Consider the following 22,638-nt stretch of genomic DNA (forward strand, 5'->3'; position numbering starts at 1 on the left):
GAGGGATTTAAGCATCTGAGGTTGCTCACCTTCTGCATAATGCCCTTTTCATAGTAATAGCGTAGAGAGCGGCTCAGCTTGTCATAGTTCATGGCTGGCCGATTCTTCTGGATGCCCCAACGCCGAGCAACCTGAAATGACAGGACACCGAAGATGCAAACACATTTGTAAGAGTGACTGTTCTGTAATGATTAGTTTCTCTAGCTTGGAAAGTAAAGCATTTAATTCTCTCAAGATAAAATATTAGGCAAAGGTGATGATTCGGCTACAGTTCTTAGGGGGTGAGACCTGGGGGTAGAAGATTCCTAACACTGTAAGACTGTAGAGGACTTGGTTAGCATCCCAGAGGATACAGGCTCTCTATTTCTCCATTTATGAATTATTGACCAATACTCATGGACCATTAACATCTTGCTATTACGTGCTATGGTTTCTGTAGCAGTCAATAAGGAATAATTAGAACGGTCACTCCTGAAACATTAGGAACATGCTAGTGAGTTGCTAATGGGCCTGCAGAGCAGAAGTTCAATTCTAATAAGATTGGAAAGGGGCTGGGAGATGTTTACTTATTGCAGCTCATGGACTAAGGGGGATTCAGATCATTTTAGCCTGCTGCCAACCAGCCCTTCACTCCCAGCAGACCCACAGAATGGACAGTAAAGCGCACAGCACCATTATCCATTTAATGAAAAATTAACAGGGCTTCTCACATAGTTCTAAAGGGCATTACAGCAACCCAGTGAACTTGAGGTGCAGGGATGGGGAGATGTAATTGGAGCTTTGGGCAAAGGCGTTACAGCGGGGGAGTTTCCTACTGGACTTGACCCAGCTATCAGGGCAGCAACTTCTGTTCTCCAGCATCTAAACTTTCACGATCCCACTTAGGAGGGTGGCTGTCAAGGCAGATCAACCGTGGAAATGTGAGCTGTTTGACGTCTTCATTTTAGTCACCTTTAGAAACTTCAAAAAAAAAGACCACCTAACTATATCCTTTTGAAGTTTTTCTAAATTATGTGTTAATTGGAGGCAGGATCTCTCTATATAGAGCAGGCTGACATCAAACTCTCTATCTTCCTGCCCCTGCTTCCCAGTTGCTTGGATCACAGGCATGCACCACCAACCCCAACTTGCTCTTTTGAGACAGACACACAGACACACTCTAGCTGAAAAAGGTAAAGGTTAAATGTAGAGGTAGGTGGAGAGAAAACAGCAGATCACATCAACTATGTGAGGGGCAGGAGTTGACAGAAACTCTTCCTGAATTCAGGATTCTTAATATGACCTCTAGAAAACACCAGAGACAATCTGGGAAGGAAGAACTCATCTGTCCTAATTATATCAGAGCAACCCACCAGCTACGTTTCTACTTTGCCCTGCAAGAAATCCTGGGCAAGTTCAATTTCCGTTTATTGTTTAATGTTTCTCAGGCAACCATCTTGGGGCTCTCCTTTGCTCCATTTTTTATCAATTCAAGTCCATTGAATAAATAAATAAATAAATAAATAAATAAATAAATAAATAAATAAATGCCCCAAAGGCAAGACTTAGCAAAAACTGAATCCTGGTTAGAAGTCCTTTTTATTTGAGACAGGGTCATCTTAGGTAGCTGTGGCTAGCCTAGAACTCAGGCTGGTCTCAATTCACAGAGATCCACTTGTCTTGGCCATCTGAAGTGCTGGGATTCAAGTTGTGCACTAACCCATCTGGCAAAGAGAAATATTTCTAATCACTGGAAATACTGGTAAAAGGGAAATTTGCTAAGTTAATCTCAGTCCTGCAAGGTTCGACAGAAACCCACGCTCTGACAGCTACTTGCCAACCTGCCTGCCAGAAGTGACAGGGATGTCAGGGCGGCTGGCTCCATCTCCCTCCTCCACTGGGTGGTGGAGAACAATCTGCCTGGTCTTCAGCCTCAGTGGTGTCCACTCTTTGCTGCTGTCAGCGCATGCAATAGCTAACTGGAGAGCGGTTTTGTGTATGCGCAGACTGCAAGGCTGCTCTGGTAGCTACAGCTACTGACTCATCCTGCAGGCTGGTGCCCTATGATTCAGTGGCCTCGCCACACTCCTCCCTCTACAGCAATGCGTGATGCAGCTGGAGACTCGGGCAGTCCCTATTTGGTGTTAGGAAGAGCAGGCGAGAGCGCCTTGCCAGCTCGCTCCTTCTTTCTGCTCCCCAAGCACTAAGTTACAGAATTCACGTTTTGGGAACAGAGGCTAAAGTGGGGGACCTCACACATTCCTCTTCAAAGAGCACATAGTCACAGAACAAGGCGTGGCTCTCTCTAGCAGCCCAGCCTTTAAAACTTCCAGGGCATCATTTATCTGTCACATGTTCAACAAACAACCCTACCCCCCCCCCCAACAAATATTCATATTAATGCAGATTCACAGTTAAAATGGCTCCAGATTAAAGCCGAGTCAGTCATAATTGAGAGGGTGCTAAGCTGGATGACTATCAAAAGACATTTGATTAGGGGGCCTGCCAAAACGCAGTTCTAAAACCACAATTTCCATGCACAGTGTAATGGATATTATGGATAATTACCCAGAGTGCACTACTCAGCCACACAGCTGCCTACAATTACATCCCCAACAGCTTCCTCCTCTGCTTCACCCTTTAAGCTCCCCCTGACAAGTTCTTACAGCTTTCCCCGGGAGCTGGTGGTATCTTCCTGACATTAACAAGGACAGGGCTGTCACAGTTACACAAAGAACAGAAGAGGGAAAATCGAGCATCATGCAGGCCAAGGCTCCAAAGATTTCAAAGGGCCCTGCATTAAGGAGCGTGGGGATGCCAGAGACCACAAGGTAGGGAGTAAAAAGCAGTTCCTAAAGAAATAATGTTGGAAGTGGTGGGGTGGCTCAGTGGGCGGAGGCATGTGCTTCCCAGGATTGGATCTTCTGGACCCACAAGGAGAATTCACTCCTGTGGGCTGTCTTCTGATGCAGCACATACAAATTTGGATGTGTTGCCCCATAATAAAAAAGCAATTGTTATTACTATAATTATTATTACTATTATTTTAAAAATGCTGCTCAATCAAAAGAGAGGCTCAGGGCTGCCATGGCTTCCCATGTATGACTTGGAGCCGCTTGGCATTTATGAGCATTCTGGGTTAATATTAGTTCCTTCATTAAGTAAGAAAGCAGGGGCCCTCTGCCATCTGTTCATCATTTTCCTGACCGCTGGTAGGAGAGCGGCAGATTCAATAACAGCCTTATAGAGGCTTATAACCAGGTTTACTTGCAGCTGGACAGCCTGTGCTCAGGCCCGAGGCGGTGGCAATAAAGCCATAAAAGCTCCTGTTTGTGGACTGAGATGAATCAATAGGGCTGCCCTCAAGACAGGCTTACCTTCATTTCTAAAAGCCTGGGTGAGTCAAGGTACCATCCCATCACCAAGCCTCACATAAGCCAGGCTGCATCATAGGAAAGCAGTGACCCCACCCCCTCTCCCCCCCAGTACAACTGGAGCTCAGCCTCCATCTCGACACAACTGAGCTCAATCAGAGGCTGTGTGTAGTGCTCCTAGTTGACAGCCTTTCTGTGAATAGGAGACAGGGAATGCCATGGACATATTTGTGTGTGTACATGAGTGTGTATGTGGCCTTAGGTTCACACGGAGGCCAGAGACTCAAGTTGCATGTCTTCCTCGACTGTTCTCTACTTTCTGAGATCAAGCCTCTTTAAACCTGGAACTCATCCATTTGATTAGGCTGGGCAGCCAATGAGCTCCAGGGAGCTGCCTGTCTTTACTCACGGAATGCTGGGATTACAGATGTGTGGCGCCGTGCCTGGCTTTCACATCGGTGCTGGGGATACACAATGGAATCTCCATTCTTAGGTGGCAGGCACTCTGCTGACAGAACCTTCTCCCTAGCCTCAGGAACGTATGTATGTTTTATACTACTTTAAATGAAGCCTGCCTTATATTACCAATGCAGGACACCCCAAGATTTTATTCCATTTTTTCCTCCACCTTATCCTATATCTCAACTTTCAGTCCATGTCCTTCTTCCAAACACAGTGTCAGGTTGTTGCCTTCTGCTGCCAACTCTGCAGTCCTTAATGGAATGCTTCCCCAGAGGGCTATTCTCATTTCTATTGTACCAACTCAGGGGCAGCGTTTGCCTAACCACGCACTATCAAAGAAGTGCATGTCATCCAGTGAGTGTGTGTGTATGTGTTTGTATCTTTTCCAGCTACAATTTTTTTTTTTAAAATCCCTAAACCAAACAGAAATGAAGATGACTCCCTTTGGCATGGGATATACCAATAACCTGGTTTAATTCTCCATGCTATATGTTCAGGTCCTATGGGGGCATCTTTACTGAAGACAAGGCGGTGGGTTCTGTCTTAGGTTTTTCTGTTGATAGTTCTGGGCAAAAGGGTGGTAACAACGTATCCTTTTCTGAGGGGGCCTCAATGGAGAAAATGCCTCTGTGAAATTGGGCCAACAGGCAAGCCTGTAGAGAAGCAGTTCTCAACCTGTGGATCGTGACCCCTTTGGGAGGGGGACGTTGGACAACCCTCTCACAGTGGTTGCCTTAAATGATCTGCATATCTGATCTGATCTGTAAATAGCTATCAGATATTTACATTACAATTCACAACAGCAGCAAAATTACAGTTATGAAGTAGCAATGAAAATAATTTTATGGTTAGGGGTCACCACAACATGAGGAACTGCATTAAGGGGTTGCAGCATTAGGGAGGTTGAGAAACACTGCTGTAGAATATTTTCCTAATTAGTGATTGGCATGAAAGGGCCCAGTCCATTGTGGGTAGGGAACCCCCTGGGCTGATGGTCCTGGGTTCTATAAGAAAGCAGATTGAGCAAGCCAGTAAGCAGCATTCCCCCATGGCCTGTGTGTCAGCTCCTGCTTCCAGGTTCCTGCCTTGACTTCCACGGATGATGAACAAAGATGTGGAAGTGTAAGACAAACAAACAAACAACATCCCATAAAACCAAAACCAAACCAAACCAAACAACAAAAAAATTTCCTCCTCAAGTCGCTTTGGTCACGGTGTTTTATCACAGCAACCCTAACTACTACGACAACCAGAATCCTACATAACATACTTAAAAAGAAAAAGAAAAGCATTTACGCTCTGGGGCTAGATGGAGAGCTGGCTCAGCAGTTAAGAGCACTCTGCTCTTGTAGAGGATTCAGGTTTGATTCCCAGCACCCACACAGTAGCTAACAACCACCAGTAACTCCAGTTCCAGGGGATCCAGCGTCTTCTCCTGGCTTCCATGGGTACTGCACACACATGATCCACCTACATACACCCAGGCACACACACATACATTTTTATAAAATAAACACATACTTACAAAATTCTAGGCTTCAAGACTTAGCTTTGGTGGCTTTATTTTTCCAAGTTAGAGCCATGTGAAGCATGTAGTGGGGTCAGTGAGATGGCTCAGCAGGATGCAGGTTAAGGCGCCTACCGCCACTACTAATCCTGGCAACTTGAGTCTCCCTGAGACCCACATATAGGAGTGAACCGATCCCCTACAAGTGGTCCTCTGACTTATACACGCATGCCACCAATTTAGTGCATGTGCATGCAGACACATTAAATAAATGAAGGTTACAAAGGAAAAGAGGTATGTAGTGGGGTAAATGTAGTCCATTCATACAGCCTCGGCCATGGGCTGTAATAGACCAGGGTCGAGTCTGTGTTACAGATAGCATTAACAGGAGGAGCACAGCCTGTATCAGGGTTAACTCTTCACGGCCTCACCCCTCATTTTGTTTTTTTCTTCCTAGGAGTGTTAGGATACACTCTGATGGAGAACTCTGTGTTTGGCAACGTGCAGAAAACCGTCCTACCTATAGGACGGCCGCCGGCGGGAAAGAACATGAGAAGGCAGCGCACACTTCAAACACAAAAGCCACACTCACTCACATCCATCACCAACTGTGGTGGCTTAAAGAACAACCCCTACCCGCTCCTGCATTTGAATACTAGGCATTTGGTGGAGCAGCTTGGGGAAACCTAGGGGGCGTGGCCTCGCAGGAGGACGTGCACCCTCGGAGGAGGGCTTTGAGGGTTCAAAGCCCTGAGCGCTCACATTCCGGCGCTCCTGCTCTCTTCTCCTGCCACCATGCCCGCAGCCTGTTGTCTGGCTCCCCGTGCCAGAGTCCAACCCTCTGGAACTGGAAGTCTAAACCAACTTTTGTGTAAGTTTCCTCGGTCACGCTGTTTCGTCATAGCAGCAGAAAAGACACCCAGACTCACCTCCTCGGGTTCTATCAGCTTAAATTCCATGCCTCGGCCAGTCCAGGCAATGAAGTGGGCATTGGCTGGGTCATCAAGAAGGGTGACGAGGAACTGCCACAGCTGAAGAGAGCCTCGTCTCTGATAAGGGGGCCCCTCTCGATAGAGGGTGGGCTCCTGCTTGACCTTGCCTGTGTGGGACAGGGATACTGAGGTTATAATTGAGGTTGGAGTTTCTCAGGGATTTGCACAAAACAGTGTGGTTGCTGATGATTTTGTCACCGAACGGGCTGGAACTGACAGGTCAACCCTCTCCCTCAGCTTCAAGTCTTGGATGGGCATCTTACCTTCCAGTCTTTCAGGCACCACGCAGGTGTCATCAAAGTACAGCCTGGGATCCTTTTCATAGGTAAATCCTGAAAGAGTTGAAAGAGAAAGACCACACTGCTTAACAGCCTGTGTTGTACTGAGAACTAAGAGTTAAGGACTAAAGAAGCATCTTTAACATAATTTAAAAACAACTTTTCTATTGTGTGTGCATGATGTGTGGGGGGCACACACATGTGGAGGTCAGAGGGTGGCTCTCTGGGGTCAGTTCTCCTCTCCTACCTTTTACAGAGGCCTCTGGGGACCGAACCCAGGTTGTCAGGGTTTCTCGGCAAGCGCTTTTGCTGGTGGAACCCTCTCACTGGCCCATAACCTTTCATTTCTGGTTCCTAAGTCCTACTGTCTTACCTATGCCAGACTGAATCTTCAGAGACTTCCAAAGGACTCAAGTTCTGATGTCACTACCTTGGCTGAATCAATCCGTGCTATCAGGGCTCAGGCTGCAGGAAGCGCTGAGTCACGAAGGTTCCCTCAGATCTTAGGAAGTTTGCAGGGCCAGTGTGGCTACAACTAACCTATTTATTCTGGTTGGCCTAAGGAGATAGCTTTGTTTCATTTGTGTACAGAGCTGTCATTTTCCTTTCAGCTAATAGTAACTCAACCTTCCTGGCAGATCTGTCCAAACTATCCTCATGTGCTACAGCCAAGTATATATAGAAGGAAGAAGATGCAGGCCCACAGGAGACTGGGAAGAGCGGCACACTCAAACAAGTTGGAGCACTGTCCCCAGACACAGCGGAAGGAATTGAAGCCCTCCTCGTGGTAGGCTTATCACAGGTAGGGGGTCAAGAAATGGGAACCGAATGGTCTGAAGATAAACATCAAGAATGAAATAGCTGAGGCACAAAGCAGAGAGGACACGGGAAAGGACGGTCAGATGTTCTCCACATACTGGCCTAGGTGCAGTTCCGACCATCAACAAGATCTGTGGTTCAAACCCAAGGCAGCTAACAACTCCCTGATGAGGACCCCGTGAGCACCTCACAGGTATTGAGGTATACCCTTGGTATACAGTCCTTCATCCCGTCTCTTCTCTGGCTTTGTCCCTGGTTGATTCACCTGGCTGAAGACTACTAGTCTATGTGTGATAGATCTGCAGAGGGGACAGACAGGAGATTCTCTGCGACATGAAAACCCCCACAGGTCAAGGAGCCCGCATGTGATCCCTCCCCTGATATCCCTGGTTTCTCTGTAATCAGTTCAGGTGAGGGAATGTCTTGGCAGGCCTGGCGCCATCTTAAGATGCCAGGGCCTGGGGGGGGGGGGGGGGGGGGGGAACTCCGTGCAACATGCAACAGATTATTTTGATATTTAAGCCATTCACCTTTCTGTCTTTAGCCTCAGGCATGATTTATCTGTTATTTAAATCAACGAGACCTATATGGGCTGTAGAAATGGCTCAGTGGTTAAGAGCTGACTATTATACTAGAGAACTCAGGTTTGATTCCCAGCACCCACATGGCGGCTCACAACTGTCTGTAACTCTAGTTCCAGAGGAACCCACTGACATCTTCTGGCTTCTCTTTTCACTGAATGCACATGGTGTATAGCCATGCATGCAGGCAAAATACCCAGATACACAATTTAAGAAATAAGTAAGACTGGGCGGTGGTGGTGCATGCCTTTAATCCCAGCACTCGGGAGGCAGAGCCAGGCGGATCTCTGTGAGTTCGAGGCCAGCCTGGACTACCAAGTGAGTTCCAGGAAAGGCACAAAGCTACACAGAGAAACCCTGTCTCGAAAAACCAAAAAGAAAAAAAGAAAAAAAAAAAAAAAAAAAGAAAAGAAAAAAGAAAGAAAGAAATAAGTATATTTTATTGGCTTTTTTTTTCCTGATTGATTCAACTAAAATTCTAGGCCACATATTTTGCTACGCAGCCATAGACTTTGTTCTTATGTGTTTACATCTCAACTCGAAGCAGGAAGCAGATAGTAAAAGAACAGGCAATAAACGATTAGCATAGCATGGGGATTAAAGAGTGCAGGCTCTAGAAGAGACAGGCTGACCCCAATTAGCTGTGTGACTTTGAATATGTTAATTGCACTGTGTTCAAGTTTCCTTGCTGGGACCGTTCTGAGGATTGACTAGTTAATGTGCGGTCTGTTCTACCAGCCACTGCTCTATCTTTACAACAGGGTAAGTATAGCTTCTGGTACACATGTGCGAAGTAAATGCTACTTAAAAACCAACAGAGTTGCGGATTGTGACAAGCACTGTTAAGAAACTGTGTGATGCTGTGTCAGGTGGGGTGGCTCATCCTTCCACCCCAGCACTCTGAAGGCAGAGGCAGGTGGATCCCTTTGAGTTCCAGGCAGCCTGGTCTATAGAGGGGTAATAGTGAGACTCTGCCTCAAAAACAAACAAGCAAACAAACAACAACCAACCCTGAATGATAGTATGAGACCTGTCATCTTGACCCCCCTGCATGGAGTCCGATATTCTCAAGGATAAGGGTACTGTCCTATGCATCTGAGTGTTCTCACAGCGCCTTGCCTATAGTTAAGTGTTCCATCAATATTTGAAATACAAGATCTCCTGACAATTTAAGCAGAGAATGTTGACATTCTTTCCTTTGAGACATGGTCTCACGTAGCATAGGTCTACCCTGAACTTGCCATGTAGCTGAGGATGACCTCAGACTCCTGATCTTCCTGGAACCCTCACCTCCCAAGTGCACACCACCTGGCAAACTGACTTTTATGACAAGCTGGTGTACTTCACATTATCAGCAAGACATAATTCCTCATGCGTCACGCTTTTTCTCCTTTAGCTGCCAGGAGGTGATATATTTCCCACCTTCCATATGTGTTTTGATATTCCAGTGCTGTTTAAATGGTCTTATTATAAAGTCATTGTAAGGAAACCGCTTGAAAGTTTACACATCTGTCAAATGTGCCGTGGTGTTATTTCCAGCACTGCCCTCTAAGGGAAAGATCATTCATCCACAACCTCACAAGAATAAATTCTTGTTTTGGTTTTCAAAAGCTTATAAGGAACATCATTGGGAACATTTTGTGGTTTCTAGTTATTGCCACACAAGGCCCTCTAAGACACCTGGAAGATGTTTCTGGTTTGAGTGATAATGGCAGTTGAGTTTGCATCTGCAGTTACTTCAGTTGTGGCCAGAACCACTCAAATAAAGGCACCGGAAGGAAGGAAGACCCTGCTTGATAGGCAGTGGAAATGAAAGGCCCAAAATATCACAAGAGGATTCCAGGTGAGTCCCCGAGGCAGGACGGCTATCTTAGCAAATCAGAGATGCCAATCAGAAATGCTTGTTTTGATAACTGTTTCCTAGGCGTCTGTGGTCAAGACCTTAAAGGAAGGATAGAAAAAAATCGGACCAAGATAATTTAGAGCAGTTTAACACGATGGCTTTTTTGAAATTTACTTTTTCCAATGTGTGCGGTCAATTGGGCAAAGCAATAGGTTGGAGGGCGGAGGGCGGAGGTGGCTTCACAAGATGGTTCTGTGTGTAGCAAGCAACCCAAAATCTTACTAAAAATATTTCCCTTAAGAGCATACTCTTTGCTAAATGTTGTAATTATACAAAATGTTTGCCTCTCTCTCTTCCCCGCTCCCTCTACATGTACTTGCTGCAGACATCAACTGCCTCTGTAGAAACAGTGAGGAATCTGGAAGCAGCCCTGCACAGCTGTGTCTGCACAGCCAGCAGTCCAGTAGACAGCCGGCCTGCTCAAGTCCGGACATTCACTGAGATTATCACAGGGCGCACAGCAGGGGAGCGGCACTGGTCTTGCCTAGCCAGGGGGAAGCCATCTACCCAAGAAACCACTCTAGCCAACTAGTCACTTGCTTTTGTTTGTTTTTCCAGGCAGGGTTTCTCTGTGTAACCCTGGCTGTCCTGGAACATACTGTGTAGACCAGGCTGGCCTTGAACTCAGAGCTCTGTCTGCCTGTGCCTCCTGAGTACTGGAGTTAAAGGTGTGCACCATCACCATTCAGCTGCAACTATAGTCATTTGTAAGAAACAACCAATGCTTCCTTCCTGAGTATCTAAAATGCTATAGATGGGGGTTCACAGCCTCAGGTACATGAGATCTTACCCTGGAATTTGAGGGTCTCACCACTTAGGGTAAAGCTTCATTCACATCAAAACTTCAATTAAAAAAACCCTTCAGATGAGCCTAAGGTACAGCTGAAGTTGAGTGTGGTTTTCAAACTTGAAAAGAGAAACTTCTGGGCTCTACGTTGGGACTTTTGATTCAGTAGCTGTACTGGGTGGTTTTGGAGAGGAAGGAGCCTCAGTAAGGCATTTTCTCATTTAGAGATCAATGGCAGAGGGCCCAGTCCATGGTGGGTGGTGCCATTACTGGGCTGGTGGTCCTGGGTTCTATAAGAAAGCAAGCCAGTAAGCAGCACTCCTCCATGGCCTCTACATCAGCCCTTGCCTCCAGGTCCCTGCCCTGTTGGAAATCCTGTCCTGACTTCCTCCATGATGAACAGTGATGTGGAAGTGTAAGCCAAATGCAGCCTTTCCTCCTCAACTTGCTTTTTGATCATAGTGTTTCACTGCAGCAATAAACAGTAATTAAGACAGCAGCTCTTGAGAATTCATTGATCCAGGTTTCAAGAGAAGTCGGTGTCATCAGTTTGGGGGAGTCAGAGAGCTCTAATATATGTGGACAGATGTGTTTAACAGGAAATGAAACATACTTCCAGGGATCCACACTACAGCAAAGTTCTTCCCTATCCCAGTGTTTGGAAACGAGGTCCTGACCTCCAAACTGCCTAGAAGAGTAACTTCTAGCCCACTGCATACTCTCAAGGCCTCTCAGACCCCACAGGGCTGCTTCCCATCACATGAACTGACTGATCTGCCATGGCCATCCATTATTCACGAAGGAGCTGTGTATCCTGCAAATGTTCCCCGCAGCTCTGACAGTTCAATTACCCTCCTCCCACACTGTGCACTCACCTCTCCTCTGATTCCCATCCAATTACTTCTTCAAACAAGTCCTTAAGACTTAAACTTGTCAACTACACATTGAAAACATAACAAAATGCTGGCCTTCAAGAAACCTGGCAGCAGACACCCCCAAAATGTCCTATCCCTTTAACCCAGAAGGTTCAGGAATTTAGCTTCAAGAAGTAGTCAAGCTGGGGCAGTGGTGGCACACACCTTTAATCCCAGCACTCAGGAGGCAGAGCCAGGCAGATCTCTGTGAGTTCAAGCCCGGGCTACAAAGAGAGTTCCAGGAAAGGCGCAAAACTACCCAGAGAATCCCTGTCTCGAAAAACAAAACAAAACAAAACAAACAAAAAAAAAGGGTAATCAAGGAAACACGGAAAGATCTAATTAAATGAATATCCATTTATAATTATTTTGTGAGGTATCTATGAATATTTAAAACTTAGCAAGAAGGTCCTAGCCAAATGCATCCCCACACATTAAGTACTATGCAGCCACTACGGAAGAAGCTGCTGAGAAATGGGGGATCTGAGTGATTACACTGGACAGACACGTGGAGAGATGAAGGCTGGTTTCTGGGCCCTTGGGGGTTTGTCTCAGAATTTTGGGTCTACCTTCCAAGCCGTATCATTTAGAGCCAATCTTCTGACCTCTTGGAACGTCAGTGGCTAATACATCTATCTTACAGGACGGCAGGATGATTCAAGGCTTGAATGTGAGTCAAGAGCTTAGGACAGGGTTTGGAACGTAGTAGACATGGAGTGAATTAATGACTCCTTCTACAAGACTGAACAAAAGGAATTCTGGTATGAGCTGTACAATTCTGTACAGATGTATGCATAGACAAGCAAGTTCGTGACCGCCTTTGGACAGTGAAATCTGATTTTTATATTTGTGTCTGTCTATAATCTCTAAGCTGTGTGTAATCCATATTTATTGCTTACAGAAAGACGAAGCTATGAATGTTTACACTGTGAACAAAAGCAGCACAAAAGCAAAGAAAGGTTCTCTAGGATTCCAGCTCCATTCTGACCATTTCCTTGAGACTACACGCTAGAGAACATCTATGAATCTTTTAAAGAATTCTATTCATTACATTAGAGGGCATACAGTGTGCTGCACTGAAGGTCAGAGGATAATCTGTAGGAATCACTTCTTCCACCATATGGATCCTGATGATCAAACTCATGTCAGAATGATTGGCAGCACCTTTAACCTCTGAGCCGTATCGCTAACCCTTACTCTGTTTTAGCCAAGGATGGCCTTGAACTTCTGATCCTGCCTCTACCTCCTGAGTGCTGAGATTATAAATAGGCATGTGTGTCTCCGTGCCCAGTTATGTGCTATGCTGAGAGCCTCACACAGACTTCCTTGATTGGGCAGGCAGGTACTCTACCAGACAAGCATGTGGGTTGATTTAAATTAGTTAGTCCAATTAGATTGATGTCATTCGTGAAAGATAAGGACACAGGCCCGACTCTGCCCACCGCTCGCTCTTGCTCCTAGTTCTAAGTATCTCAGACATCTGATCAATTCGTGGATTCTAAAGGGACTTGTGTGTGCATAAGAACCTGAACAGACAGCACACAGCACTCATATTTTGTGTATATAGTTGTATGAAACCGTGTGAGTACACGTGGAGGTCAGAGGTCAATGTCAGGTATCTTCTTCCGCCTTCACCTTATTTTTTGAGACAAGGTCTCACATTTGTCAGAGTTCATCAACTGGCTAGACTGGCTACCTAGCAAGACCCAGATCTTTCTGTTTCCTCCCAGTGCTGGGTTCAGGCAGGCACTGCCATACCTAGCTTTTTCCATGGATCCCAGGAATCTCAAGCCAGAGGCTCATTCTTGGGCAGCAAGTACTTTATACACTGAGTCTTCCCTCAATCCCTAAACCTTTATGTGCATTCATTCAATAAACATCAAGACATTAGTTCATGCTTGTGGGCAAATCACTTCATTCTTTTTTTCTCATAGCTGTCCTTAGTTTATCCAATTAGAAAACACCTCTGTTGTATTCTGTATTGTTTTGTATGCAGTATACCTCTACATAGTCTTAGCAACCTTCCTATCTCTACCCCTTCCTTCTACCAGATGCCAGCTCTCTTCCTCTCCAGTTCCCTCAAGGCCAGTAAAGAACTCTTGCGATTTCCCTCTTGTATTAAACTCAGCAATCGCCCATTACATAATCCTTACAACAATGCACCACCCACCCAAACGAGGTGAAAACCAGAAACTTGTCCTAAATTCTTTCCCAAGATGTCCTTGGACCCATGTAAAACTTCCTGACCTAAGCCCCAAGGGCCCAGTTTAGGCTGACACAGCTGAAAACATAGAAACCAAGTTCCCCTTTTCTTCAGTGTCCTAGGGACTCTGAAGTTAGGGCCTTCACCATTTATAAACGATGACAGCCTCAGTGCTTAGCCGGCTGCTGGCTCAAAGCCTATGTGCAAAGGAACCGATGATTACTATTACTTAGCTCTCATCCTCATGAGCTACAGAAGGCCGAACCACTGACCTCAAAGCTCAGTTTAGAAACAGGGTAATTTTAAGTTAAGCATATGCATTACCAAAAAACATTTAAAAAGAAGAGGAAGAAGAGGAAGAGGAAATCCTCCAACTTCCATGTGTGCTATGGTGAATACAGCCCCTGCCCCCAAACAAACTAATATTAAAAGGGCAAAAGAAAGCTCCTAGCCCCTTACCTTCATGGTTGCTGGAGAAATACCCTCCTCTCATGTAGGACGACTGGCAGTTAGGCACTTCTGAAAGGGAAGCACAGATGCATGCATTCTTAACCATTCCTGCAGAACAGCAGAGATGCTGGGCAGCGAAGCCCCTAAACCTCACCCTCCAAGGTCATGGTGCTGCTTTGGGTTTTGACAACTTGACACAAATCAGAGGTACTCGGGAAGAGGGACCCTCCAACCGAGAAACTGCCTCCATCAGATTGGCCTGTGGGGCATTTTATTGATTAATGATTGATACGGGAGGGGCTGGCCCACTATGGGAAGTATGTGTCTGAGGCAGATCGTCAAGGAAGTGTGTAAGCTAAACAAGACAAGGGGGGAAAACATCACGCCAGTAAGCAGTGCTCCTCTGCAGTCTCCGGTACAGTTCTTGCCTTGGTACCCTCAATGATGATGACTGCAATCCCTCAGCCAAATACGCGACCCTCAACCCCAGCCCTGCACCGGCACCACCAAGTTGCTTTTGATGAGTGTTTTATTACAGCAACTAAGAATCGACCTATGACAAATGGCCAGTCTTTGAGGCCTTGTTCTGTGGATGGGTACCATGCTAATAAACAATATGGTAAACACTAGAACCCACCACCCGCAAACAAGACTCTTCTTATCAACAGTCACAGGAGAAAGAAGAGCCCTGCTTCATCTCGATCTCACTTTTTTAGAGAGCAGTTAACAATGCATCTATCTGGCTAGCGGTAACACAAGAAACTGGCTTTCACAAAAGGGCTTTGGGATGGAGGGGGTGGGGGAGGATGATGGCTTTAGATCTTTCCCAATCTGCTCCTTTGGCCACTGATGGTCATACCCAATTCTGTTGCCAGAGATGAGGGTATTTAAGGCCAAAGGGATTAGGGCAGTAAAGCTCTGAAGCCAGGATGAGCACTGGCAGGGTGGGTACTATAGCCTGGCAAACATGTTTTCTCCATGTTGGATCTGTTCTGCTGAAACTAAACCACACAAGCCATCTCCTCTTCAGGTCCCAGGAGAAGAGAGTGCTGGGTGCACACTGGGGCCAGACCTCTGATGGGAGCATTCTGGAGTGCCTTTCTTCAAGGGAATGGGATGACAAAAGGTGGTTGAGATAGACTACAATGTCAATGCTGGGGGGCTGGGGAGATGGCCCAGTGGTTAAGAGCACACACTGTTCTTCCAGAGGACCCGGGTTTCAATTCCCAACACCCACATCAGGCTCACAAGCCCTGTAACTCCAGCTCTATGAGGATCTGACTATTCTGATCTTTAGAAGCACTCACATACACTAATACATACATATAACTAAACTAAACTAAAAACCATACTATTAGTTATAAAATAATTCTATATAATAAATTATACATATATGTGTATATAAAAGTCAATACTAACCATAAAAGTAAAAAAAAAAAAAAAAAAAAAAAAGTTACCATTGTGACTTCTCCTGAGAAAAATATTTCCACATTTTCAAAAATATTCCAGTGAAAATTGGTATGGGTCACCAGCAGTTATTTTTCTATCATAATGTGGTAAATTTCTTCCTTGGCCTACCTTTTCAGATTCCCCAAACTACTTTCTATCCAAATGGCAATCTATGTGCTACCTCAAAAACCAAGAGCAGATCTACACCCCACCCCACCACCCACAAGAGCCATTCAGCTTCAGATTGCTCCTTCCCTCCAAAGGGGCTTAAGAAAGTCCACAGTGAAGGAAGAACACCTCCCACCCACTCTTGGGTCATTTCAGTCCTAACTGTAAGGAAAGCCAGGGAGCATTTCAGTGACGAGGAGAAACACATCCTTACACCTCCAGCTTGCCAGGTTCCAGGCCTGCTTTCCTCTCGGGGTCTCAAAGAGTCTGACCACAAGACACAACTTCTTCATAGCTGAAGCTGCTAGGCAAACAGCAGGGACCCTCACAGGTTACACCTCTGCCTGTGTTAGCTAACAGTCTCTGCAGGACATGAGCACCAGCCCACTGTAGGTAGTGAGAGAAGAGACTCTGAACCAGTACTCTGTGGGTATCAGGCACTTCTCAGAATGATTATTTCAAGTCACAGAACTGTGTCTGACAGGTGAACTCTTTTCCTTATTATACTGGGTCCTGCTGTACTGAAAACATAGCCACAAAACTAAAACACCCAATTCTATTCCTTGTATCCAGTGCACTTAAGGGTAGGGCACCACCCAAGTGTGGGACCAGCAATCTTCAGCCTTGACTCAGAGGTGTATTCTATACATTTTTGAATACCATTAACTAATTCATTAAGTTCTTTGAGGGCAGTTTTTTGTTTGTTTTTTGTAGTGCTGGGCACGGAATTCTATAGACTGAGCTACATCCCCAACCCCTGAAGGCAATTCTTATACAATGATTCCCCAAAGCATTGAGGGACAGCACACTCAACACTGATCAGGCAGATGAATGGGAGAATACCGACGTCAATACAATGGGTTTATGCTATGCTAACCTGAGTCTGCGCAGTAATCTCGGGGCTCCTGCTTGATTCCCATTGGTGACTGGAACCCATGTGCTGGGGGGCCAGGCATCCCAGGGACCCCATGTTCATAGAGTGGGTCATGGTACTCCTGCTTGAATCCCTGAAGGGGTGGGGGAGCTGCAGGGACAATAGGCTCTGACATCTGTCGGTGGTAGCCGGGGCGGTTATCTCCAGGAACTCCGGACTGAGGAGGGAAAGGGTGGCAGGGTTCCGACAGCTGCCGCTGAAATCTGGAAGAAGGAGAAAGTTGTACTGTTTAATACGAAATCAGTACTTACTATGATTCAGCATTGGGGATTAGCCACAACATCTGGTTTAAAAAGATGAATTAAGTTCTAAAACAAAAAAAAATGTTGTTTGTTATTAATGTGTCTGTGTATGTATATGGATGTGGGTGGGTGGGTACACATTAACATGGGGGGGGGTACATGTGCCACGAACACATGTGAAGGTCAGAGGATTGCTTTGTGGAAGTCATTCTTCTAAGGGTTCTGTCCTTAATTACATCATCAGCCTAGGACGTGGGTGAGCCCTCTGTGCTTCCATCCCCATCCCCGCCCCCTCTTTTCCCTCCCTGCGGTCTCCCTGTTTCTCTGGTCCTTTCTCCCTTTCTCTCCCTCAAGCACAAGGCCCTGGGTTCAATCCTCAGCTCAAAAAAAAAAAGAAAAAGAAAAAAAGGGGCAGGGCGGTGGTGGCGCAGGCCTTTAATCCCAGCACTTGGGAGGCAGAGGCAGGCGGATCTCTGTGAGTTCGAGGCCAGCCTGGTCTACAGAGTGAGATCCAGGACAGGCACAACGCTACACGGAGAAACCCTGGGGGTGGGGGTGGAAGCTCTAAAAAGGTAACCATGGCTTGTGACTCTCCAGCAGCCCCTCTATCAGCATGACCACTGCAGGCGGCGGCGGCCAGCCATGAGCAGCACCGATTTAGCCAACAATTTTTTCTTGCTACCTTTGTGTAGGTTCCAAAGATTGAACTCAGGGCATGTCAGGCTTATACAGCAAGTACCTTTAATAATGGCTGAGCCATCTCACTGGCTCATGAATTAATTTTGAAAAGAACCAATGGCTTACTTGGTATGGATGCATACCATAAAACTACCATGATTACAATATAATAAATGAAAAGTTGATTGGTAAATCAAAGGAACTGAATAAAAAATAGTTTTTATTACCTGTTAAATTACAAATATATACTTTTATTACCTGTTAAATTAAGCATTTCAAATTTGTAAGGAAGTTTAGGTTTCACTTTATACTACATTCTTTTTTTTTGGTTTTTGAGACAAGGTTTCTCTGTAGCTTTGGAGCCTGTCCTGGACTAGCTCTGTAGACCATGCTGGCCTTGAACTCACAGAGATCCACCTGCCTCTGGGATCACAGGCGTGTGCCACCACCGCCTGGCCCACTTTATACTACATTCTAAAGTAAATTTCATATAGACAAAAGATTTCAGACTATGAAGCAAATACATGGTTCCAGATCCTCCTGCCTAGCCTTCCCAGTCTTTTGATATGCACCAGGTGAGTATCACCATAGCTTTAAAAAGGACCTGAAGATCAGCATTTCAGTGTGGTTTTGAATGAGAATGCCCCCCCCCCCCCCAGGCTCAGGGAGGCAGGACCTGAAGGCTTAGGAGGATTAGGAGGTGTGGCCTTGTTGGAGAAAGTTGATCACTGGGGGTGGGCTCAGAGGTTTCCAAAGCCCATGATAAACCCAGTCTCTCTCCTATGATCAGGACTAAGCTCTCAGCTACTTTATCAGCACCATGCTTGCTGGCCGCCATGCTCCCTGCCAGGATGATAACGGACTCTGTAAGCAAGCCCCCAATTAAATGCTTGTCTTGATTAAGAGTTGCCTTGGTCATGGTGTCTCTTTATAGCAATGGAACAGTGAGTAAGACACTCAGTGAGTGAGACAAATGGGAAAATCAGTAATGAAATACTAATGGCCATAAATAAAGTTTATTAGTGATCATAAAAGGGGGCCGGAGAGAGGGCCTGGAGCACCTGCTGCTCTTCCAGAGAACTCAAATTCAGTTTCTGAACCCTGCTGAGAAGTTCAACTGCTCAGAACTCAAGCTCCAGGGGACTGGACACCCTCTTCCGGCCTCCACCCTGAACACACAGATACATAAGGAAAAGGGAGAAAAAAAAAAAAAAAGACAACGTTGGGCTAGTGAGATCTTTCAATGGGAAAGGAACTTGCCACCGGAGGAGAGTTTGGTCCCCGAGACCCACATGGTACAAGAAGTGAACTGACTCCCATAAATTGTTCTGAGCACACACATGCGGTGGTGTACATACTCACACACAGATAAATAAATATAAAAAACATTTTTTAACTAAAAACAAAATTACCTTGGGATTAGACTAACCAAGAAGTAAAAGACCTGTACCATGAAAATTTAAAAATATTGAAGAAACTGAGATGACAGCAAATGGAGAAATCCCCCGACCCTGGCCAGGCCCATGGATTGGTAGGATGAACAACATGAAAATGGCCACCCTAGCAAAAGCAACCCTACAGATTCAAAACAATCCCCATCAAAATTCCAGCCCGAAAATTTCCACAGAAATTGAAATAATAATAAAAAAAATAATAAAAATAATAAAAACCCAAACAACCAAAACAACACTTAACAATACCAACACTAGACATAACCATAGGACGTAAAAACAGCAGATCTTTGTGAGTTCGAGGCCCGCCTGGTCTACAGAGCAAGATCCAGGACAGGCACAAAGCTACACAGAGAAACCCAGTCTTGAAAAACCAAAAAAGTAAAAACAGCATGCTAATAGAATAAAAGCAGACACATTTATCAGTGGAACAGAATCAAGGACCCAAGTTAAGTTCACGTTCCTCTAGCCACCTGATTTTTGACAAAGACAGAAAAAAATTCCATGTGAGAAAAGACAACATCTTCAACAAATAAAATGGTGCCTGTCAAATCCGGCCAACTCCATGTGGAATGAAACCTCATCCTTTCCACTCACCCTGTGCACAAGTCAACTCCAAATGGACCCAAGATCTCAAAGTCACACCCAAAACCCTGACACTACCAGAAGAAAAAAAGTAGGGAGTATACTTCAAGATACAGCCTTAGGTAAGGACTTCCTAAATAGGATTAAAACCATCCAGGAAACAAGACCATCCACCAAATGGGACTTGATAAAACTCAAGTTTCTGTATTGCAGGAAGCTGTTAATGACTGAAGAGGCCACCTAAATGCGGGTGGGGAGTGGGGGGTTGTGGGGGCTTTGCAAGGTTATAGCTGACAGAGGATTAGTATCCAGAATATACAAAGAACTAAAAACTAAACTAAAACTAAACACCAAGAAAACAAATGATCCCAATAAAACATGAGCTAGAAGAAGAAACACATGTGGCTAAGAAAGCTTTTTTAAAATGTTGGCCACCCTTAGCCATCAGGGAAACACAAACCACATTCAACTAAACTACTTCGTGATTCCATCTTAACTCCAGTCAGAATTGCTAAGATTTAGAAAACAAAAGACATGGTTCTTGTTAATAGATTTAACCAAACAACTGGGCTTAAATTTTAATCAATCTGTGTCAACAGGTGGCTAACAGATTTCTATGGCATCAAAACTTAAACCCTTAACCTTAGAGATCTGGGTACAGATAACACCGTGAGATCAGTGAGATCAGTGCACAGCACAACTGCTCCTGGGGGCGGTTTTTAACACCTCCCACCCCCACCTCCCACCAGAAGCACCATAAAAATCACCACATTATAACATCACCTCTGAGCAACTTTACACATGCACATTCTCTTGTCCCAGACACAAAATGGCACTCTCATTCTCCAGGCCCACATTCTCCACACACCCAACCACTGTGAAGTTCAGGTCCGGAAGGTGCACTATCTCACCAGCAGCAGACAAGGGTCTCCAAACAAGCACCTGTTTGCAGCTCAGGCTTGGGCTTGACATTTCAAATACAGGCATCAGCCAGGGGCTCGAAACCCGAATGGGAGCCTTTCGGAAAAGCACAAAGACATTGTCCAGGCTTTACTCTTATTAGCTAACCAAATCCCTTGTTACTTGGAAGAAACAACAGCAGGAACAGCCCCTCCAACGCTCTCTTCTCTTGCCCCTCTGCCACCATGTTAGCACCTTCAAAGGTGACCCCCACGAGTCAGTTCCTTTGATGGCTCCAAGATGGCCCGCACCACTCAGTTCTGTAACCAGAGCCTCGGCAGCTGGTGGGACCGATGGTCCTGCTTCCGCCTCTTCTCACCTTCCAGAATGTAACTCTAGAGTTGGCCTGGGATGGCCTCCTTAGGAAAAGACGCTTTCATGAGCTCTAGCCAGCAACTATTCCCTCCCCACCCCCAGCTGAGTCCTAGGATCCATGAAGCCAAGGCCTGGATGGATCTCGAAGATCAGGTCAGAGGTTTTGACTAGCATTGCTCAGCATCGCATGTTTCGAAAATGGGGGGGTGAGGGTGGGTGGAAAAGGATTCCTGGGGTAGGTCACGAGACCAACATACCCCCAGAAAGGATTGGCTCAGAGCTGGCCGCTGTAATTGCTATTTGCAGAGATTAATAAAGTAATTCAGTTCTCATCCTCAAAATATATCCTGTGAACTTTACTCACTGGCCTCCATCTGAACCTCACCCACCCCCGCTCAGCGGCGATCTTTCTGGAGAATCTAAGAATGTGTTGTCCACATAAAACAGCCACAACCAAGATGCTGTTGGGATCGGCCCCAAAGGAGCGGCAGCACAACCAGACCAGTCTTTCTTCCTCACACCCGACCCGTGATCCCAAAGCAGCTCATGAGTGACGAACTCACATTTGGTGGGCAAAGGGAGACAGACTCCCGAGCAATGCCTCTGAGTGCCAGTTTATTTAAAGGACAAATTATTTATTTATTTGTCAGATTTATATAGCGCCTTTCCTCTCAAGAGCACGCCCACGCCACCAACATTTGGTTTACGTTATGAAAACTGTTAGATTCTTTTTCTGCATTTCCTTTTCGGTCTCAGCTGCCGACACACAGAGTAAACATAATGGTAACAGAAATAAAGGGGGAAAGTGCAGATTCAACGCAGGGCACTCAGTGTCTAGGGTTGGCAGATGAAACAATGACAGTTCAGAGGTCATCTCCGCGACGATAGGTAAGACTGAACAGGAACCACACCACACACTTAAATCTCACTGTTAGCAGCTGAGAGAACATGATGGAAAACAGAGACATAGCAGAGGCAACTGTGTGCCTGGCTGTGAGGTCAGAACAAGCTGAGCTGAAAGCCGGTCTCTACCACTGGCTCCCCGCGTGACTTTAGGCAAGTTATGCAACAGCTCTGAGCCTTCATTTTCACATCAGCAGAATAAGGATGACCAGGACACCTGCCCCAAAGGTCTGCTGAAAGATTACATAAGATAATGCATGTAACTGGACGGGAGCATGCTAAGTTCTCGATACACAAGACCTTCAGTCTCCCAGCTAGAATCACAAGCTAGGCAAATACAAAGACCTCATGGGGTCAGGTGATAGCCATACACACCTATCCAAGAAAGGCCCATGAAGTTGTCCACAATATCCAGTCCCCTTCTGAGACAGAATGTTGGGTTTTATTCTTGAGTGACTCACTTATGCCTACCTGGGAAGAAAGGTGAGGCGGCCTCGGCATGCCGCAAGGGCATCAGCGGGACAGTATCCACACACAAGCATAACTCCAAATGGCCAGACAGGGACAAAGACTTCACATTGTAAAAACTGTAAAAACACAGCAACTGAAGTCTCTACATTTGTGGCAGCCACATTTTAGGAAAGAATCCTTTTGTAAAAAGTACATTTATAGAAATAGTTATATTTTTTAAAATTATTTATTAT

The 22,638-nt window shown here is 45.7% G+C and overlaps 1 protein-coding gene across 3 annotated transcripts in view; it reads right to left on the bottom strand.

Moving 5' to 3' along the window:
* Etv5 (ETS variant transcription factor 5) overlaps positions 1 to 22,638 on the bottom strand; it is a 61,872-nt gene that overhangs the window by 6,308 nt on the left and 32,926 nt on the right. For all 3 annotated transcript variants that reach the window (XM_036203819.1, XM_036203817.1, XM_036203818.1), the window contains 5 exons: positions 16,744 to 17,003; positions 14,259 to 14,318; positions 6,578 to 6,646; positions 6,252 to 6,421; positions 30 to 131 (listed from right to left, as the gene is read on the bottom strand). In XM_036203819.1, the coding sequence (XP_036059712.1) occupies positions 30 to 131; positions 6,252 to 6,421; positions 6,578 to 6,646; positions 14,259 to 14,318; positions 16,744 to 17,003 (661 nt within the window). The remainder of the gene's footprint in view (positions 1 to 29; positions 132 to 6,251; positions 6,422 to 6,577; positions 6,647 to 14,258; positions 14,319 to 16,743; positions 17,004 to 22,638) is intronic.

This window comes from Onychomys torridus, chromosome 12 (assembly GCF_903995425.1).
Source record: "Onychomys torridus chromosome 12, mOncTor1.1, whole genome shotgun sequence".
Classification (NCBI taxonomy): Eukaryota; Metazoa; Chordata; class Mammalia; order Rodentia; family Cricetidae; genus Onychomys; species Onychomys torridus.